This window comes from Botrytis byssoidea (genome assembly GCF_014898295.1).
Source record: "Botrytis byssoidea strain MUCL 94 chromosome Unknown BBYS_005, whole genome shotgun sequence".
Classification (NCBI taxonomy): domain Eukaryota; kingdom Fungi; phylum Ascomycota; class Leotiomycetes; order Helotiales; family Sclerotiniaceae; genus Botrytis; species Botrytis byssoidea.
Window position 1 is genome coordinate 1,705,262 of NW_024065846.1, and position 21,006 is coordinate 1,726,267.

The 21,006-nt window shown below is 41.7% G+C and overlaps 6 protein-coding genes across 6 annotated transcripts; 2 read left to right on the plus strand and 4 right to left on the minus strand.

The window, feature by feature from the left end:
- Positions 1-1,643: 1,643 nt before the first annotated feature.
- On the minus strand, positions 1,644-2,798 carry EAE97_003328 (uncharacterized protein). Its single transcript, XM_038873840.1, has 2 exons — positions 2,191-2,798; positions 1,644-2,126 (listed from the first exon to the last, which is right to left on the minus strand). Exons 1-2 carry the CDS (start codon positions 2,626-2,628, stop codon positions 1,821-1,823), a joined length of 744 nt encoding a protein of 247 aa, XP_038735703.1. The 5' UTR covers positions 2,629-2,798; the 3' UTR covers positions 1,644-1,820.
- A 451-nt stretch (positions 2,799-3,249) lies between these two features.
- EAE97_003329 (uncharacterized protein) lies at positions 3,250-3,897 on the plus strand (the record flags this gene model as incomplete). Its single annotated transcript, XM_038873841.1, has 1 exon — positions 3,250-3,897. One exon carries the CDS (start codon positions 3,250-3,252, stop codon positions 3,895-3,897), a length of 648 nt encoding a protein of 215 aa, XP_038735704.1.
- A 2,794-nt stretch (positions 3,898-6,691) lies between these two features.
- EAE97_003330 (uncharacterized protein) lies at positions 6,692-7,899 on the plus strand (the record flags this gene model as incomplete). The annotated part of the gene is made up of 5 exons (XM_038873842.1): positions 6,692-6,983; positions 7,043-7,068; positions 7,187-7,238; positions 7,291-7,459; positions 7,518-7,899. The coding sequence occupies 5 exons, from the start codon at positions 6,692-6,694 to the stop codon at positions 7,897-7,899; spliced, it is 921 nt and encodes a 306-aa protein (XP_038735705.1).
- Positions 7,900-10,421: 2,522 nt separating this feature from the next.
- Positions 10,422-12,239, minus strand: EAE97_003331 (uncharacterized protein; the record flags this gene model as incomplete). Its single annotated transcript, XM_038873843.1, has 5 exons — positions 10,422-10,870; positions 10,932-11,422; positions 11,500-11,882; positions 11,937-12,020; positions 12,180-12,239. The coding sequence occupies 5 exons, from the start codon at positions 12,237-12,239 to the stop codon at positions 10,422-10,424; spliced, it is 1,467 nt and encodes a 488-aa protein (XP_038735706.1).
- Positions 12,240-15,923: 3,684 nt separating this feature from the next.
- EAE97_003332 (uncharacterized protein) lies at positions 15,924-16,545 on the minus strand (the record flags this gene model as incomplete). Its single annotated transcript, XM_038873844.1, has 2 exons — positions 15,924-16,171; positions 16,308-16,545. 2 exons carry the CDS (start codon positions 16,543-16,545, stop codon positions 15,924-15,926), a joined length of 486 nt encoding a protein of 161 aa, XP_038735707.1.
- Positions 16,546-20,054: 3,509 nt separating this feature from the next.
- On the minus strand, positions 20,055-20,677 carry EAE97_003333 (uncharacterized protein; the record flags this gene model as incomplete). Its single annotated transcript, XM_038873845.1, has 2 exons — positions 20,055-20,134; positions 20,194-20,677. 2 exons carry the CDS (start codon positions 20,675-20,677, stop codon positions 20,055-20,057), a joined length of 564 nt encoding a protein of 187 aa, XP_038735708.1.
- Positions 20,678-21,006: the final 329 nt, after the last annotated feature.

A 21,006-nucleotide genomic window follows, 5' to 3' on the forward strand; every position in this document is an offset into this window, starting at 1 on the left:
TGTCGATATTGATGTGGTCGATAGAACATATATCCTATTTGGATGCCAAGAAAATACTGCTGAAATGATTTATTTAATACTCTTACTCACATCTTGCTTCAAGTACTATTACTATTCTGACAGAGTCCGAAGTCCGACGTAACATTTTCCCAACTGGACGCCGGCAGTAGTCCACGCCCGAACTACCAGGCGGTGAGGTACTTCTCTCCACACAAAATGGAAAGCGAGCTTGTAACCTTACGCGGGGGCCCTCAAGTACCGATTTCCGGTGTAATCGGTATTTTTGTGATTGGTGCAAATAAGGTGTAGTCCGTCTGGGGTTCAATCCGAGGTAATTATAGTCAAAGTCTATTCGGACTCTAACCCATATTGTTAGGGAAAGTACAGTGTTGTGCTTCTTTTTACTCACCCCAAACTTGTGCGAGAAAATCAAGCCGTGGTGGTCCCGGTTAAATCTTTTGTACGAGTCGCATCACGTGACCAAGGAGCTTTGTTATTTGTATATTGTTCTGCGTCGGTGTGAGGTCCAGCTTCCTAACAATCAGTTGTGCGATGATCTGTAGTTGCGCAGATGAAGCGTCTTTGCGACCTTGTACATATTTCCGGATTATGGAAGCTTCCACACTTATGGCACTGAAGAACAGGTTTCTATTTGGGTGGCGGAATTCGGATAAATACCTCTGCTCCGATCACTCTCGCTTCGCTTTCTGGCTGCTTCTTGCTTGAACCAGGCTGTAACTGTATCATTATAGCACCCATTCTTGTTGTACTTGCTGAGGTAAGCCTTGATAGGAGCTTGTCCAGTGTGGATAGCAATCTCAGAAGTGAGTCCTTGCTTAATGATCTTTTCAATTTTGTTTTCAATTAAATCCCATCTTGTAGTAGAGACTCTGGAAATTATTACCTGGGTCCGCTTGTCCCCAGCTTCAACTTTATCCTCTTCAAGTAGTGCCGAGAAGGTTGCTGAGTGGTCTAGTAGGAGCGTACTCGTGCGAAACCTGAAGGGATTGTATCTATTGTTTTGAGAGCTTGAGTGATTTACGCAGGAAGCTGTGTCTTTAAGAATACCAAGATATCAAATGTCTTCCGAGCCTTCCACTTATTGTTTCCACCAAGTCTGATGAAAAATTTAGTATCTTTATCCTCTCTCGACTTTTCTTTTTTGTACAGAGGAGCATGGGCAGTAGAGGTTAATGTAGGTTGTTCAGCGTGTTTGGCAAGGGCTGCTGCATATGAGGGCCAGCTTTTGAGAGGGCTTGTTCGAAAGTTTAAGCCAGTGTGCTTGTCTGGCAGAGGCTGGCTTGTATTCCATAGAATTTCGTCACTAATTAGAAGCGCAACCTGGTACTTTATAGTAGCTTTCAGGGCGTTGCAGAGAGAAACAGATTCCGATTCGATAACGAATGGGGCTTTGAAAAGTTCAGTAATTAATGCTTTGGCGCAAAGAGATAAGAGAGATTGTAGAGTCTTTTGACATTGTTCTTCTTTAGTGAGAAGCGTTTGAAGCTCTGTTTTAAGAGGTTGAGAGGCATGCTTCGTGTCGTGGATCAGATCCAGTCACGTGTACATAGCTAGTATAAATATGCGCTCTACGAGCGATAGGCTCTTGATTCTGGAGTTGTAGATCCTAGGGATAAATTATAACGCGCTCTTGCAGCTCTTTTAAGACAAAGCGTCACACTTGGCGGTTTGTTGAGAATCTAGATGTATATTTGTGAAATCAAAAAGTCTTTAGAGAGTATGAAACTGTTACCAACTCTCAAGGTCGTGTTTACATCCATGAAGGCATCAACTGTGCAGAATAGCGAAGCCAAGCGTCTCTAAATCTTAAAAAACTCCCATGCGATCACATCGCCTTCCTCTTCCCCAGTGAACGCAAATCCTCCAGTCTCCCCTTCCCCAAGTTTCGCCAGTTTTCCCCCTTTGATCCCCACTTTCCACAATCTTTCCCAATGCGTTAATAGCAGATAATATCCTCCCTCTGGTACATGTCTTGTAGTAACTCTCTCCCATCCATCGGCCACGCTTGCAGTACAAACTATATCATCCCAGAAATTGTGTCCCAGGAAACAGCCGGAAGCGGTGTTCTGAAAATGGAGCCATCCTTTGATTTCGATGCATTTCCACTATCATCGAGGATTAGCTCAGCTTGAAACAGTGGAAGTGGGGACTGGGGAAATGTATACTTACGTAGATGCCGGGATTCTTTCCAGAGCGTGGGCCAACTAATGTGACAATGCCTGAGTTTGAAGCGAGGAATTTCCCAGATGAGGACGCGCGGATTACGTAGGTAAAGTTGGGCAAAGGGTGAGAGCGTTGATTAAAGAAGGCGGTAGAGCTAGATGTATATCTGGTAGATGTGATTGTAGCAGTGGATGCCCCGATAGTAGAACTATCGGAGTCGGGAGAAAGGGCTGGACCAGTAATCATAGCTTTCATGTAATTAAAAAACAGAAGAACGATTAAAAGTACCGCAAGAACCTTTCCAACTAGGGTGTATTCCGTGATACTTCCTGCCTTTGGCGCAGTGCGATTTCTGTTGGAGGTTTTCGAGGAATGGGTTCGAGCTGTTGGGATTGAGCTAATGTCATCGTCACTGGAAGTACTTGGGGTAGAAGTGGGGAGCATGTTTGTATTCTAAAAATCGAGAAGGTTATGATTCATATCAACTTAAAATCTGATTTCAGCGGTTTCTTCGAGAAAGGGTCTATCAGCTTATCACTGGAGATTCACGGGATCAATACTGGAGTTGGCGCGAGTTGTTAAGAGGTCTCTTGGGTGTAATGGTGTGAGGGGGGTAAGGTAATAAAAGAATCTTGATGCGAATTCAAGAATACTGCAATTGCCAAGCTCACATTATCAAAACTGCCACGCATCGGTTCTTGACGAAAACCAATGAAAAGGAAAGGACGGTGCGGGGTCGAACCATCACAAGTATGAGTCTACTAGGATTATTACAGATGAAGTGACAGATTTCGTAGAGTCTTATCGTATATTAAACTAATTAGAGCAATGTATTGATTCATGTTCTTCTATCAATTTGTTTCCCATATCTTAATCAATGTTCGCAAGAATGAATAGTCGTCGGATATCTTCATTGTCCGTCTTCGGTCATTCTGGGTTCTAGCCCACTCAGCTTTATAGATACCGATGACATCATTTTTGATGGAACTCAAATAATATAACCCCTCCGATTGATAGCAGTGAACATAAACAATGCACAATTAACAACTCTGACAATTACCAATCATGTCCTCAACCGCTATAGTTCAAACTCTCAGTATTTCCAGCTCTCTCCTTGCCTCGGGAGGAATAGCAACCCTCTCCCTGTTCAACGTTCCCGAATTAAGATCCCAACCAGCATCCCGCGCTCTACCATCAATCCGCTGGCTCTTCTCTCGAGGCTCGCATCTCTTCCCGGAAGCCGCAGCCCTCTCCAGCGCAGGCTTTGTTTACTTAGCCTATGAGTCCCTGGCGCCGGGACAGAGCGCCCTACAATTATTGAAAGTCGTCAGTAATAGCAGAACGATCAACGGATACTTGGCTGCAGCAGTTTTGAGTATCAGTATCGGGCCGTTTACTTCTTTTGTGATGTTACCCACGAATTTCGCGCTTATAAGCATGAATGTGGAGATGGGTGGTGCCAGGAGTGAGAAGTCCCAGGTAGAAGGGAGTGGTTCGGAAGAGAGACGTGCGAAAGATTCTGTTAACGGTGATGGAGAAGCGGCCGAGTTCACAGACCTTAGCGGACCTCAGGAAAAGACGCAAAAAGAGAGTTCGGCGGCTGATGATGAGAAGATGAGGAGTCTTTTGGATAAATTTTCAGCGTTGAATTGGGTTAGGGCAGGATTGGTCGGTGGTGGGGGAATTTTGGGACTATGGATTGCTCTTTCTTGAAGACGTGGCTTTGAAGATATGCTTTTGAGCTGAGATATTTGTACTGTGAGATGAAGTGACCTGAGTATTACATTTTTTATCAGGTGTCGCTAAAGATGTTATAATAGATATTATAAGGTAATCGTATGATCAAGGGACCTTGAAGTTATATATATTGTAGATTCTAGTATTATATAGTAGTCTATATTGGGATATGATATTATATAAATATACTAGTGAGATGCTCAAGTATAGCAGTCAGACGGGTGTGGTGGTACATCTATTATCCTCAATTCTCATTAATATATATCACCTACATAGGTGTTCAAGTATTATTATAGCGTCCTCCTTATCCCCAACTTGATAGAATATTATCGTTGGAGGAACTACAATCCTAACCATCTACTCCGGTTACTAATGTCAATGGAAATGAGGTTGAAATCCTAGAGTCGTTGGAATATAGTGGTCGTCATCTCCTAGACTACAGCTGTTCGGCAGACGGGATAAAAGAGTAGTCGAAATGGCTCAATAGGGTACAATACTTTGGCATATGAATAAAAATACAGAAGATAGAAATATCACGGATATAAAAGACAAGATCGGGTAGCTATCAACTTTAGTCATTCATTTATAACAATCTCAAATTTACGCCAATTGCTATCCAAAATAGAGATTCTTTGAATAAGAAACCAGTTGAGCCATGCAATTATCTCTGTTGAATGCTATACTTAGGTTTTCCTCTAGCAGCCAATTTCTATTTTTCAGGCAGACTGGTATCCGGTAGCTGTCACTTGAGTCGAGTTACTCAACACTGCCTACCACTTCCACTCAAACCTATTCTCAGATGCGGCCGTATAGACCTCAATCTGACATTCAACGTGCTCAATATCGCCGAAAATAGCTACCACAACAGCTGGGAACCTATCCTAGCGAATGTCTCATCTTCCACCTATATATTCCGGCTCGCAAATAGCGTGGTCTGGACAGAACGCACCAGGGCGATAGTGGTACATCTTCCTCTTTCTATTTGGTATCCCCTACAGAGCTCACTGGTTGGCAAGCACCGGCCAAAGCTGCTAGTTTCCTCCCTCGGGTTCAAAGATAAGAACAGCCTTGACAGAGCTTATGCACAGCACAAAGCTTCTTACGAGAGCATTCGCTCGGTGCTTTTTTTTATATTTAAAAAAAACAACAGAAAACTCCCTTGGATGACCTGAAGGACATTCGTGCGAGAGTGTTGCATGACTGTAGTGCAAATTGGCTCGATAAAAACGTCTCGTACATATATACATGGGAAACTGAGGGACTTCTAACCATCGAGCTAGTATTGGTCAATAGCCAGATCATATGCACAAACAGAAATGACGCACAGCATCAACACAGGAGTTTACCATGTTCAATACGCATTTGAAAAGCTCTCATTAAATAGATATAGTCGACTTTTGAGAATATTCATCTTTTTTAAGGCTTATTTATAATGTCGTGAGACTAGAATGGGATGACAGCACCAGTGACGAAACCATGGGACTGAAGACATCTTACAGGCATGATAAGAAAGAGTATCGACTGTCCGATCGTACTCAGACCGAAATTAAATAGACTGCTAGGAAGCTCGAACTATACAAACGTGGTACCAGAGGAGAGCTATGGCATTTATATATATTTTGTCTTTTAAACATCATTCAAGAAACACAAATTCCCAAAACGAAAAAGCTCTGCTTTTTTATGCTGGGCCCTACACTGGCAGATGGCTTAGAGTTACCAACCCATCAACATCGGCGGATAAGAGACTTGTTATGAACTCTACAGTGCATGCTCCAGCAACTACCGCAAAAAGATAGTAATTCTCAACACTTGTTATGTACTCTGCAGTACCTGTTCCAGTAATAAACAATGTATAACCACGCACAAATTCTAGGAGGACCTCCTACAGACTCTCATTCGCTGCCACGTATCTGCTGTGGATGATTGACGACCAATCTCGAATTTCGCACTAGGCACGGTCATCATTGAGAAGAATAAACACAAATTGATTGACACCAAGAATTAAGCCAGTCAGGCACATCTGACGTAAGAAGGCGTACGTGTTCATACGTTTGGTCTCGACAATTGGATGTACTTGAAACTACTGTTAGTACGAAATACTGCAAGTAATAGGTAGTGAAAGGGTTCCAGTGCACAATTCATAATTATCAACAATCTGACAATATTAATCTAAGTAAATCCCAAAATCATGTAAAAACATACAGGCTTAAATAAACTGATTATGCACTAATTAAAGCAATCTTAATTGGCTAGATATATGATTACATAATGGGGAAAAAATATACGATTGATAAAGCTTTTCAAAACTACGTGCTCGCGAAAGGGGAAGAGAGGGTGCGCAGAGCATGCTCTCTCGTCTTCGAGCCCGCTTATATGCAATGCACACGCAATATTTGTGCTCTCTCATGCTGTGTACCTTCGTCATATTTGTTGCTATGGCACGACGGTACATTCATACTCGGTATGGACATATCTTTTCTTTTTCTTCGCCGAAAAATCATGAGACATGCGCGGACTCTGCCCGGGCTCTAAGTCCGAAAGACCGGCTCAGGTTAGCGAAATCGTATGAAGGCTCTACTGATGGCATGTCTATATATTATATATTATATATATTTGTAAACAAGACCTTCCCTTTCCATTCTTCATATTACTGCAAACCCTGCTTATTGAAACCCAAGACCATTCGACCATTCATCTGCACATAATATAAACTTCGACTAAAATACACCCTCACATCACAACTCTAGTCCCCCGCTACTCCACTAACATTATGTTCAACAAAATCTTCACAAGACCAGCGCACACTGTGCTACGCAGCCAGCAGAATACATTGGCCCTCGCGGCCGTGGCCGCGACAATTGGAGGCTTCTCCTACTACTCGATTTCAGACAAAAAAACCGAACAAGGCACGAGTAACCAGCACTCGGGGCCAAAGACTTTTGGAAGAGGTCCAGCTTTCACTTCGTTGAAGCTACACAGCGTCGAGAAATTGAACCACGACTCGAGTCGTTTTAGGTTCAGCTTGCCTACTGAAGATTCAGTCAGCGGCTTATCCTTAATCTGTATGCTTGGAGAGCTCCCCAGAATCAGTCTAGTATCTTGCTGACACATGAGCTTGCAGCCTCTCTTTTAACCCTCACAAAACCTGTTCGTATTATCATGCGGCTTTCTTCTTTTTGAAATGCCACTGTTGACTCCAATCAAGTCTACAAGTTACCGTCGTTCCTATTGTGATATAGCAATACTGACTCGATTCTCTTTTTAGGCTGACCAATGGCGTCCGGTAGTCAGGCCTTACACACCGATCAGCGATCTAAGTATGCTGCTGTCTCCGTCCGATCGAAAAATCAAACTAACTGGAAATCTTAGATGCGCCTGGCTATGTGGATCTGGTAATCAAACGTTACCCAGGAGGCCAGGCAAGCCAGCACATCCATTCCCTCAAACCGGGAGATTCGTTGTTTATTCTCGCAGCTCTCGGCGGGTACAAGTGGAAGCAGAATGAATTCAATCACATTGTTATGATTGCCGGTGGGGCGTAAGTACTCGGACATCCGATTCCGTCCTGTGCAGCATAGCCCTAACATTATAACTAGAGGTATCACCCCCATGGCTCAACTCCTGAGGGGCATCTTCTCCAATCCCTCGGAAAAGACCAAAGTAACCCTTCTGTTCGGCATCAACACGGATGAGGACGCCCTCTTCCGCTCCGAATTTGACAAGATTGCAAAGACTCACCCGGACCGCTTCAGCGTCGTCTACACCGTTACTCGCCCCAGCCCAGACTCGGTCTTCCGCAAGGGCCGAGTCACGAAAGAACTGATCAAGGACGCGTTATCCAAAACCTCGAATGTGCCTGAGAAGGTGTTTGTATGCGGACCGCCGGCGATGGAAGCGTCGCTCCTGGGCGAGCGCAATGGGAGTCAAGGAATCCTTGGAGAGTTGGGATTCAGCAAGGATCAGATTTACCAGTGTTAGATGCGAAAAAGTGTTAGTTTACTGCTTCTGGAGTTTGTCTTCCCGGTCGGGAAGATGGGAAAGTCTAATAATTTGCCATATATATTCGGAGTTTGGGGCTCTCGAGTGGGTTTTATTGGCAAGCCATAACATCAGCCCAGGGGGTGGAAGGATATATTTCACATCCAGATAGTAGGCTAAACAGTATAGTCTTGAATCCTAAGTAGTCAAGTATGCTGTACTATACCTACGTATCCAATCACGCAGCGCGAGACTTTGCTTGATTGCCTGCAGATTTCAGATCCTCCAGTGAAGTACTATACATCTAAATCACTACATGCTCATGATCTAAGTGGAAAGGCACATGTATATTGAGATGATAGTCATCTATAATTTAAGAAGGGGATAAATTGTTTACTAGTTTGAAATTATAAGAGTTGAATACTATAATACAAAACTTTACCTCAGAAGAACTACACGAGCAGAGTATGATTCATCAGGTGTATTAGCGGCGCAGTTGCCCACTGTCAGTCTTTGAGGGGGAAAAGTAAGTGTAATCTGGCGAAGGGAGTATATTCTTAGGGTTTCTAATGCATATCTGTAGATCTGGAGACGCTCTACTCGAAGGAGAATTTGCCCCCTCTGTGAGCATTGAAGAGGAAGTAGGACCCAACGAATGTTTATAGATATAACTATCCGCTGATTTCCTCAATCGAAGGGGAACAGTCTTCTGAATACTTTAGATTTATACTACAGCGACTTGTTTAACTACTTAGGTAAGTCAGTGGTATTATCGCAGTGCTGATATGGTGCATGTCATCATAGAGCGCGTGAATATTTGGTATATAGCTTAGTATCAAATGATCAGCTGTACCATATATTATTAACATTGCTGCATCCACCGGTCCCGAGTCATCCAACCTCAGATTTCATTGGAGATCCCTTTATCGAAATAAATATCTCTCCAGCAAGCATATAACCCTACCGCTAAACTTCCTCACAGCCAGTCTATCTCATGCAAGTCACCGGTCCAGCGACACTGAGCCTCATCAAGCTTCCTATCTTCCTCTTCTATTACCAAGTATTCTGGTCGTTGAAGTAGTGCTAATGAGCTATAATCGCAGACGGAAGCTTCAACAGCGTATTTCATCTGACAATGACAATCTTACAATTCTATTTCATGACCCCACGTCCAGGTGAAACAATAGGAAAGCACTTTGGAGGGAAACTGGCTCTCAAAGTGACGAAACTTTCCGCTTTCAATACTTATATATTTTGTAGGCCTGCCATAAATATACTACTCCTTGTTATAGCTCTGCGAGCAATTACTTGACTACAGATAGCGAAGAAGAAGAAGAAGAAGAAGAAGAAGAAAAACAAGAAGAGACTTATTCTATCTTTTTCATGGACATATCACAAGTTATCCAAAACATATTCATCTATCCAACGAATAATACACACATACAGCCAACTACTAAAAACTACAGGACAATAGTTAATTCTATTCTCAATCTTTCTTTCAAGATCAGAACCTACGTCAAGCCAGATCTGATAAACAATCTCATCCTTGTTAATTTCTTTTTATATAGGTACGTATTCATGTCCTACTCTATAGAAAAAGATATCCGACATATAATATATCTTCTCTAGTTAGTACTATCGAGATAATCTTTAGAGTATATATTGCCTCCACATCACTCATTTCTCATGCATTCGATATCTTGCTAGTAGAAAGAGATGATTATAAATAAGTATAAACCAACTATCTCTAAAACTATTCACACACCGCTCTTATTTTTCAGATAAATACTACTCCAGTACGAAAGAAATTCTAATATTATAATTTTAATCTAATAACCAATTCAAAATAATCAACGAATACTAACCTCTAGATGAGTAAGAAGAGCTCTATTATTCTAGTAATTATACGATAGAGGAATATTATCTCAGAAGAAAGTAGACTTTTAAAAGTTATTTAAAGGATATATGTATATCGATCTTAGATGATAGTTTGACTAATCATTGAAAAAATATCTGACATTGAAGAATTTCGTTCATATAACTTGAGATGATGATATATTCTAAGATAATATTTTCACATTTATCTCGAAGTGATGGGGCACGTGAGAAACACGTGATATCATATCATGTTCCATTTTATATACGCACTATGTTCATAAAATTCCCCTTCATATGAAGGGGTAGACAGAATAACAATACCTTCTAATCTTGTATACCTTGTGTATACATCTTACCAAGCTTAATCAGCACAAAGAGATATACATCGTGAGCATTAGATTATCAGAGTATAGAATTCCGGGATTGAAAAGCAAAAATACGCATATGATTCTATTTCCTATTGTTACGCTATATCAGGTACTATGCAATTCCAAACTAATCGAAATTTCATCTCCTTTACCCCGGCATTACTTCCTGATGTAAAACATTCTTTCAGCCTGATGATTAAAGCACTTGGTATCTCCTAGCACAAGCCAAACTCCTCAAAAACTCCCAATAGACCTATGTAGCCTAGCAAGTACCTATTAATAGCCACCTTTAACCTTCTCGAATAGACCAACTTCCTCCTTGGTAGGTCTACTGAGATTGATAGGAACCTGATCACTTCCATCAACCCGACGCAGTCTCTTCAGTGTGAATCTCCAAAATTTGCCTCCCTTTCCATTGGTTTCGACATTGCCATCTGTAACTCGATATAGTCCATCGTATCTAATGCCAGCGGCAGGTCGATTTTTCCAAGCACAATTAGAGCTTCTTAGAACACGAACTGGCTTCTTGGTCTCCATTGATCGTCTCAAGATCATTACACCTGAGTTTTCCGAATCGGCTTCCTTGATGATGGATTCCTTAGCACCAGGTGCAGAATAGTATACTATATCTCCTTCATCCATATCGAATCCTTCATAGTGCTTTGAAATTACGATGCTATAGGCGCCTTCTTTCTTATCTCCAACGATTCCAGCTTGTGGAGCTCCTATTATAAGAGATTAGTCTAGCTTCATGGGGAAATGGGGTTGTTATGAGTGTCTAATTACCATGTGCACCATCGCGAAGTGCTGCCATTTGTCTTGGCCAGCAGTCTCCAACAGTGAGACCATTGTGACCATGAATTTTCGCGTTCTCCTTGAATAGGTGCGCCTTCTTTTCGTCGAGAATTACATAACCACCCTGTTTCCATAAAATGCCACGCATGATACCATTATCTCCCCAAATATAGCTAGCTGATGCAGGTGGAGCCGAGTAGCCTGTGGGACTAGGCACCGGGCTTTTCCGGGAGGTGGAATTATCCTTAGATCTCTTCGAAGAGGTAGGAGTCTCGCTGACTGACTTTCGCTTCTTATTTATATTTGCATTAGCAGATTGTGCGTCGATAGTCAATGCTGCTGGTGGTGGAGGTGGAGCTTCGAAACCATTTTGAGCCTCAATTTTATCGATCAGAGCTTTTGCAATGCTGGAGTATTCTGTAGGGCACTTGAATACTGGATTGGTAAAAAGCTTAAGGACCTCAAGGAGTCTGAGACGCTTGCTATGATGGTGGTTAGCTACTGTATCGTAGTGGATACTATAAAAGCAGTAGAAATAACAAAAAGAATGACCCCGTACCTAATTTCTAGTGTAATGCTGCCGTCGATGTGTGAGATTATATAGAAAAAGATCTTGACTTTTTGCCATTGCTCAAGAATTACATTGTGACCATTTTTGCAAGAAACCGCAGCCTCTTTGACAGACTTTTTTATCTCTTCGAGTGTCTTTAGGGCAGCTGTGGGTTCAGTGTCGATATCGGAGACTTTAAATCCAGGTCCCATACTGATTTTCAACAGCTTTTCGATAGCATCTTTATGGTCGAACTGAGGTTCAATCGATAAGCTGTCAATATTGTCGTTATCTTTGATGTCCGGCTCATTTTCTATAGAAACTTCGGTATTTTCGGGAACAGTAAGTAATTGAGTATCTGGAAACGGTTCAGATTTTATACGCCATTGGTTCTAAGTGAAAGTTAGTTCAATATATTAGGTTGCTCAAGTAGATATAAAGCTCACAATTGTGGAGTCGATTTGGCCAGGAACTTCAGGTATAGTAGAAAGAGGAAGCTCTGGCACAGGGTCCTTCTTAATTCGCAAATCCTTTTGAGATTAAAAAGTTAGCTTGGAATCTCAGAATTCTCGATAAAATCCTTCAATAGGAGCTGCAGAGCCAAAATTAAGTTATAAACTTGTCATCCTTTCGGAAATATAACTATGCCATGTATGATAGTGTTCATAATTGATGGATTGAAGACTTACAAGAGCAGATGCCCCACCAAGTGAAGCTACCCCTCCATTCTCCATACCCAGGGAACCCATGGTAAAGAGAAGGAGCGTTAAATAGTAATTGGAAGTAGCGATCAGCGCAATGAAGCAAAGAGATTATTATTTTTATAAAAGAAACTAGTAAAAGAGGAAGTGGTATCTGTTGGTACTTCTATTTTGTTGAATTGAAGTGGAGAAGAAGGTTGTAGAAATATCTGCCTAGGCTTGGGCCAGGTCCTCAAACGCTACAAACACTCACTCAATGCCACTGATTGGCTAAAATCGGGAAGGTATGAAGGATTGATCTTACGAAGAGTGATCAGGTGACGATTACCCCAGTAAGATATCTTTTAATTACTTAAAAAGGGTTTCAAGATATATTCTTACTATGAGTAGATATAAACACGTATAAGATCACTAGTGGATATAGTCTACCAGTTGTTATCAAAAGCTTTCTCTTTTACTAGTAGATAACAAAGATTCTCTACTAACTGAAATAGCAAACGGGGAAGGACTTCTTATAGAAAGGAACTCCTGTCGGCGCCTAATTAAACTTTAATGTTATAAGGAGTATATAAGCCATTAGGTATTTAGAGAATTCTACGAAACAGCGGATATTTCAATACTTTTAGGAGATACATACGATAAAGAACTTCCTAATCAAGTATATACCTTTGAAAATATTATGGGCTTCCACCCTCTATAGCATTGGCCATTTTATCGTTTTAAGGAATGTGAAAATCAATTGTTTTAAGAAAGGTCTTTCTTTAGATCAAGTTGACAACATTCGAGCTCACTGGTGTTTGGGTCACCGGGGAGTGAAGTGGTGGTGAGGTGGCTTCCTACCCCATGATACCCTCAACTCTATACAAATACTACAGCAAGTTCCAAACCACACAGGTAAGAATTAATAATTGGAAATCAATTCTGAAACAACTTTCACTATGTCAAAGTCCTGGATTTGGTGCCAATTTGCTCAACATACAGACAGTTGTTTAGTTGATTGACACAAATACTGATCAAAACCTATTTCCTGAAAAAGGACTGACTACAATCATGGAGGAATTTAATAATTCTTTCTTAGACTCCCGCCTGAAACATATCCAAGATGAGTCTGTCTTTCTTTCTTTGCTGTGTTCTCTTTTATATTTTTTGACCATAGAAGTGCTGACCAGTAGTGTGCCATAGATCATGGAGTCACCCCTCACACCATCTCTCTCTTAATTCACGTTCTACAGTCTACAGTCAACCATCCATCACCATCATAATTCATTACAATGGAGGACTACGCGCACCAAGAGTTACTGAGTTACTGAGCATATGTCAAGGACTATGACTCAGTCTTGTCAGCAAGCACACGGGTGGTCATGAACTGACGTAGAGGGTTGTGGACATGGACGGGGAATCACTAGACCGGGAGTACAACAAAATATTGAACGAACACATCACTGATGGAAAGACAAAGTTGGTGGAGATACCGTTCAATCTGTAAGACAAAACAAATGATACAATGGAGACAATTGGGGGACCACTGGGAAGGAACACACAAGCACACAATTCTGGCGATGTTCAGGTAGTGTGCTAGGAGCAATGCGTGCAAAGTTGCCATGTGCCATATGCCATTGAACAAGAGCTCTCAAGCCAGCTCAACATCCTGGAGGGTAAATACAACTCCAATTGTCCACAACAGACATCAAGCACAGAAAGCCCCTCCAAACAAAACATACGATTGAACGAACCAAAACTAAACACGAACAAGGAACAATTGATGGAAATCACACAGATTGAACAACCAAGACAACATGAGGCTGTAGAGATGTAACGATTATTCTCAAAGGCTCGAGCTTGGGTTTCGATAAGAGATATTTTATTACAATCGACACTAAATTATGCTTAATTCGACCCGAAGTTCACCCAGAGAAAGTTCAGTCACCTGCAGTCCAACCAAAATCAAGCACCGTGGTGGCAGTACCAATAAAGCATTGGGTGTGGAATTCTGGAATGAAAAGAACTTCTGGGGATATTATTACTTAAGACAATTTCAACATAATTACATTTCAGACTACAGTATTTAGATTCTACGATTTATCCCAAAGGAAACAGCTTTTCATCATTCAGGATGATATACTCAGATTATGAGTTCCTGATCAGATAGCAGTTAATCATGTTGATATGACAGAAACGAGGTGGAGAGGTGGTTTTTTGCCACTCCATATGCTCTAGCTGCCAAAGTTTGAGCAGGGCAAAGTCGAGGGAAGTGGAATCTGAAGGGGCTAGTTTACAGCTTGACTTTGTGCTTTGAATATATCAACCAGCGAAGTAAGTGAAAGAGCAGAGTCTGGATTTGAGGAGCATTTATAACAGGAGCTCTACATGATCATTCTCAAATCAAGAATGGCTCCAAAATCCATGGGTAGAAAGTTACATTTATAGTCGTTCTTGGCAGTAGCTCATGCTGAGCACCTAGGTAGATTTCTCCTACTCCTCTCCAACAAATCTTCATACCAGAAGCGACGCCCAAATCGCAAATATACTATTCTTCAATAATCTCAAGTAACATATATTTCCAAAAACCAGGTACCAAAGGATACTTACTCTTGGACTCCAAAGAACATCGAATAATCTCAACCCCTTCCTCTCTCCCTTCCATACTCCTTCCAAAACCCTGGCAAGTGCGCAACCCACAGTCTGGAAACGAGAGTGTCCCCATCGTCAATCTATCACAGCTCACTGAAGTATGCAAAATACCTCCCAAGGTGCAAGATCTCGACAGCCATGCCAGATACTACACCTGCCATAGTCACTTCCTATTTTCGATTTCCCCGTTTCATGTCTCCCATTTGTATACACCTCCCGGATGCAGCACCAGGAACAGCTTTTGTAGAAGTAAGTATCCAAACCTTACGCACAGCAAGAGTCAAGGACGATAGAATTAGTATCTAGATCGTGGATCATGTAGTAAATATCGCGTACCTTCTCTCACACATCTAGCGACAGTGCGACAAAGATACCAAATCTTTCAAATCTTTCAAATCGTGCATAAACAAAGACAAATTCATCATCTCCACATACACACACACATACATACACCCCAATCCCAAACACCACCATCACCCACCCTCGAATATCCCACCTCCCCTCCCATCCTTTCTCTATCCCGAGCCACCAGAAATCTCGCACGTATCACGCACCAAGTAGATAATAAATAAATAACTCCATAACCCTCTTAATTCTCTTCTCTATTCATAGATGGTAAATGATAATCATCCTATATACATTATCATCCTCTCCCCCAAAAACCAACCTCCCAAACACCCATCCTTGATACTCCAAAATCTCGCTAACTCAATCCAAACTCCGAACCCCATGCTCCTTACTCCTTGCTTGTGAGATTTTAACAAAGAAAATAAAATAAAAGAGGTAAATAAATCCTTCCAGCTGATTCACTCCTCTTTCCGCCGACTGGAAAAGAAATTTCCATCTCAAGGTAAATGCAAGATTTTCGAACTCTTGTGGTTCGGGAACCATGACCTCTCGCGCGCTATCAATCAAGCATCTTGAATTTTTCAATCCTCCTTCGTTTGTTCGTTCGTCTCCTTAAAATACCATTCCTTACACCCTGTAAATCTATCTCATTCTTCATCAAAGAGAGTACCATCCTGACCTGCAACTCACCCATTACTCTACTACCTTTCCCTCTCCCTCTCACTCTCATCCCTTCCCCTCTCCTCCTCCTCCTCACCCTGGAAATGCAGCCGGCGGTCTCGGCGGCGTCATAAGAAGTCCATTTCCATTCCCGTTTCCATTTCCGTTTCCATTCCCGTTCCCGTTCCCATTCGCACCCCCATTCCCACCCCTCTGCGAAGGCGCCATAAACGAAATCTGTCTCGCCCTCGTCGGTTTTGCTGGCATCGCTATCACCTTCGCAAATGCCTCCATGCTTGCTTCGTGATCTCGGAGTCTCCTTTCGTGTTTCCTCATAAACTCTACGATTGTTGTTAGTTTTTACATTCCTTGATTGTAATCTTAGTCCTCTGATTTCCTCTTCTTTCACGTGATTCCTCCCCGTTCCTTCCTCCTCACCCCAAAAGCTCGAGACAAATAAAAATAAATAAAACACACCTTCATGCTTCCTCACTTCTTCCTGATGAATCCTCATCTCCTCGGCATGTTTCAACGCCTCCGTCTCATAATACTGTTCCATCTCATACTGTTCCTGCGCGATACGATCCGCCTCGGCCTGGATGCGCATCTGGGCTTCCATCATACGGTCCTGCGCCGCGCTCATCTCGTCGAGTTCGCGCGCGCGCTGTTCGGCCTGCCGCTCATATTCGACGATGCGAGGGGGTTTTTGAGACATGGTGGCGAAGGAGCAGTGGTTGTGAGTATGATTGTGGCTAATTGGTAGGTGTGCTGATTGAAGATTTGGGAGTGAGGATGAGAAGGGTGCATGTGTGAATTGAGAGGATTTGTATTCAATCAATCAATCAATCGAGTTTCAATTTTAGCAAATAGAGAGAGGAGAGACAGAGAGATAGGTATCGAAGATACGTATATAGATAAGTAAGGAAGTTAGTTAATCGACCGAACGACCGACCGACAAACAGACCGATATAAATCCCAACAAATGAAGAAAATAAAGAAATCCATCAATTCGCGCTCCTCCCCTTCTCCCAAAAATCAAAACAAATTAAGATTAAGTTTTGACGAAAATCTCGCCATCCACGTTTCGACACGCATCCGCATTGTCATATTCTCCTCACCATCACTAATATCTCACCCATTATACACCATACTCATCTCCAATCTCCATCTGCCCTTCCTTCAAACCCACACCATCAGACGTTCCTGCGGTTTCATTTTCCAATTTTCCATACCGTACCGTATCCAGTTGCCGCGCTGCAAACCTGTAACAGATGGGTTTGAGACAAGTCGTGTATCAAATCTTGGGTGCTTGGGCGTCTTGCAATTCCTGGCTCAGGCGAAAGATTTAGTTCATCGTCGATGTTTTAGTGTCTGGTCTGCGATCTCCACTCTTGCTTGGCATTTCTGAAGCGAGAGACAAGAGATGTTTGTTGAAATTTGTGTATGCGCATGGGGAAGAAATTGTTTCGTTTGGAATGTTGAATGTGTTCTTAGGTTTATCACAAGAGTTATAGATCGGATTTATCCCATTACAATGTGTTCGAGTTTTCGATCTTCGGACAGCTAGGTAGGAAGAATGAGAAGGTTGAGACGGGTATTGTTTCTGGCTCGTCCCGTGATTTAAGGCGGATATATATGCTTGGTAGATGCGCACGACGGGTTCATCTTAACTTTGGTACGATAGACTTGTTAGAATACCTTTCCTGTATATATAATGACTTTCGAGAAGGAGATCGATCTTTCAACTCGTCGCCTCTTATTTCGAAATATTTCAAAAAGGATTTGATGCTAAGGATTATGAAATTATAGCATCTAAGCTTCGAAGAAAGATATTTGTTGGAACACGTGACTGAGAACGTGTATATAGCTTAGCAATGCCCCCTTCATACGAAGGGGGCAGACATGAATTAATATATTATTGAACCCAATACACCCCCTTACTAGGTCAATCCAACAATATTAGAGCATAAATTAGATGCCCTTACACCTATAAAAAGAAGGAAGATCTCAAATTCGAAGTTTATAGGGGTTAGAGCTATATTAGAAGTACAAATTATAATAGAAGATTATAAAATTTATAAAGATAAATTTTTAGATAATATAGAAAGTAATATTATATGAGATTTCATAGAAGTTGAACAATGATGCATTTGTTAAGGTTTAAAATTTATATATTGATTTTTTTGAGATGATTGTAAAGTATAATATAGAGCAGGTAATTTATATAATAAAATTATAATATATAACCCGATCAAGACTTATTAGCGCGGAGCGCTCATTGTAACCCCGTAGGATTATAGGTATATAGATATTTGTATATAGTTAGAAGGAGATAAAAATCTGGATTAAATTGTTTCGATAGAATTATTAAGAATTGGAAAATTGTGACGAACCCAACGAGCGTTTAGAGATGAACCTTAGAATTAAAAGCTACAGAGCTAAAGAGAGTGTGCTACGAAGCTATATATGCGATCGGCTCGAAGCTTAGTGCCGTACTTAGCCCGATCGGACGCGATCACGTGTATATCGTGACAAAAATCATAAAAGAAAGAAAAGAAAATCAATGAGGGAAGGTGTAACGATTCGGTCCCTTTCGGGTTCCTTTCTTAGTCATCTATCTTGAATCAGAGGATTATACAGGAGACAAGGATGTTATACATGATGTGTCCGAAGTTGTCTCAACGGTCCACCATACTATCTAGCTTCTAGGATCTTAACCTAGCACGTGATCCATTTATTGTATATAGCTCAGAGACTTCAGTCTCTTTTCTTCCTCTTCCCTTTTTCTCCTTAGCTTTATATTCCAAAATAGAATTGAACCCTTTCGTGACAGCTCTTCATGTTTTTGGTGTGAAAAAGGTAGTCCAAAGGAGGGGTGATCCGAAAGTACAGCACTCAGCTTAACTTTGATAACAGATCCTTTAGTTCTGCTGTCACACCGTCCTAAGGCTTCTCATTAGCAATCTGCCACTCCTCATAATCAATGACATCGACATATCTTTCTTTCGTCTCTAGAACCAAGAACTCAGTAGAAATAGCACCGAGTGGTGGCCGTGAATATAGTGGGCAAGTGCAACCCCAGTTTGTTCAACTGTCTTAAATAAGCAAAATTCAAACCAGGATATATGAGAAGCTGTATATGTTTAATAAGACACAATGCTTCAAAATCTATCCTCGCTATTGTTGAAATAAGGTCATGGATGCCACTTGACTACCTGCTACTGGATTTACCAGCATCCGCAGAATCTATAGTTATGGCAAAGCTTCCCTTGTTTTTTTTAATAATCAATCAAGTTATTCCTCCTCAATAATACACATATATTTCAATACATTACGAGCTAGAAATTCCGCTAGATATGGAAACATGAGTAATATTTAACCCGTATAGTTATTGGGAAATATATCAAAAGGAGAAATAATACCTACGTTACGAGGCATTCCGATTTTAAGCTCAATTACCAACCTTTTATTGAAGTCGTTCTTTGTGTTTTCACTGCCGCTTTGAATAAGAAAGATGGTATTAGTTCACAGTCCCAGAGAAGTACAAATGACGCAGTCAGAGTTCAAGGTATGGTTGAGTGGCAGCACACATGAATTCTGTTAACTTTTAAAAGGTACAGCAGACAGTAGCCTCGATTCTACTGATAGTAATGATGCATCAGACGACTTCCTCCCCTCCAACTATTGAAGAAGTGTTACGGACTACTGTTATTACAGGTGCTCAGTAGCAAAGCTTGTCGAACCTAAATACGGCTTTCAGCATCCCAGCAAGCTAACCATCGATGCGACTGAGATGCCTCTCGACGAAATGGAGTCAAGGGGGAATAGTTGTCGAGGTGATAGTCGAGGCGTTTGAGGTAGGCGCCCCGGCTCTCTTAAGCCACAACAAACAGTCTTGCCAATAAGTGTCTATAGGGTGGCTTTTTGTTTTTCTTATTCAATTATTTCTTCTTGCTCTACCCGAAGCATGACTACAGGTGTCCTGCGGCAGGTGTATCACACGATGAAAATAGCATACCCATTCTACGCACATTCTTCATGCCGTACCAAATCTTGATCCATTATTTTGGGCTGCGACACCATATAATGGTATGTTGAACATGCGGAGATCCTATACATCTTGTGTCTTCCTGTCGCAGCTAAGGTCAAGCAAAATTTCTTATGCTTTCTATTTTTCGGCTACGTGAGGTTAGTCAAGGCATCATATAATAGCTGTTTTTACTGTTACTCACTTCTCACAAAGTCCTTTTTTCTTCTTCTCTGCCGAACTGCAAATGCAGCTGCTCCTAGTACTGCTATTGCTGCTATGAAAGGATTCAGCATGTTGCGTCACAGGATAATACAACATATTTTAGAGACGTACCCAAGACGCCCAAAACAACAAGAACAATGGTTCCATATCCTACTATAACCTTATCCGTCTTTGAACTAGATGTTAAAGCGGCGGTATCGCTCTGTGCTGACCCAGAGATTGAGGTTGTGAAGCTTGAGACAGCAATTGAGATTCTTGATTGTCCTGCAACAACGGTGATTGTCTGAGGAGCTAGAGAAGAAGTCACGAACACAGTTTGGGTCGCTGTAACGGATTGGATTGAGACGTTGGCTGTCTGTTGCCCTGATACTATCGATGTGACAACAGTTGTTTGTGATGGTCTCGTTGTGCTTTGCACTGCGGAAGCTGTGGTACTCGCCGCTTTCGTTGAGGTTGACTTCGAGGCTAACAGATTTGACGTTGTGAATCGACTCGAGGTTGGGGTGTCGTCGTTGTCTCTCCCGCCGTCCAAATCTTCATCTCGGGCGATGTATATTGGGGCTACCTTCTGTTTGACTCTCGATAACCTCGCCATGTTCTTGATACATCTCTTTAAAGGGACCAGCCGAGCCTCTTTATTGCAAGTCTATGTATGAATGTTCTTTCCAGGGGCCATCCCAACCTCTTAAGCGAAAGTGATGGAAGAAAAAGTAGAGTGATCTAAATGGGTTACATGAATCATATTTGTATCACACACTCTTTTCAGAAACAAAGTAAGTTTAGGTCGTGGTCTCTGTGTTAAGGATTTTGAGGCTAGAATAGAAGTGTCACGACTGCGGGGTGAACCCCGCGCAACGGACTCTGCAGAGATAGAATACCATTTCCCCAATAAAACAGTGCAGTGGCCGTGCACTCTGTAGGCCT

Excerpts from the sequence above, each read along its gene's own strand:
- EAE97_003328 (XM_038873840.1), bottom strand. The coding sequence starts at position 2,628 with ATGCTCCCCACTTCTACCCCAAGTACTTCCAGTGACGATGACATTAGC. Across the intron at positions 2,127-2,190 it reads GAAAGAATCCCGGCATCTAC|TGGAAATGCATCGAAATCAA; the intron begins GTAAGTATACAT and ends CCTCGATGATAG.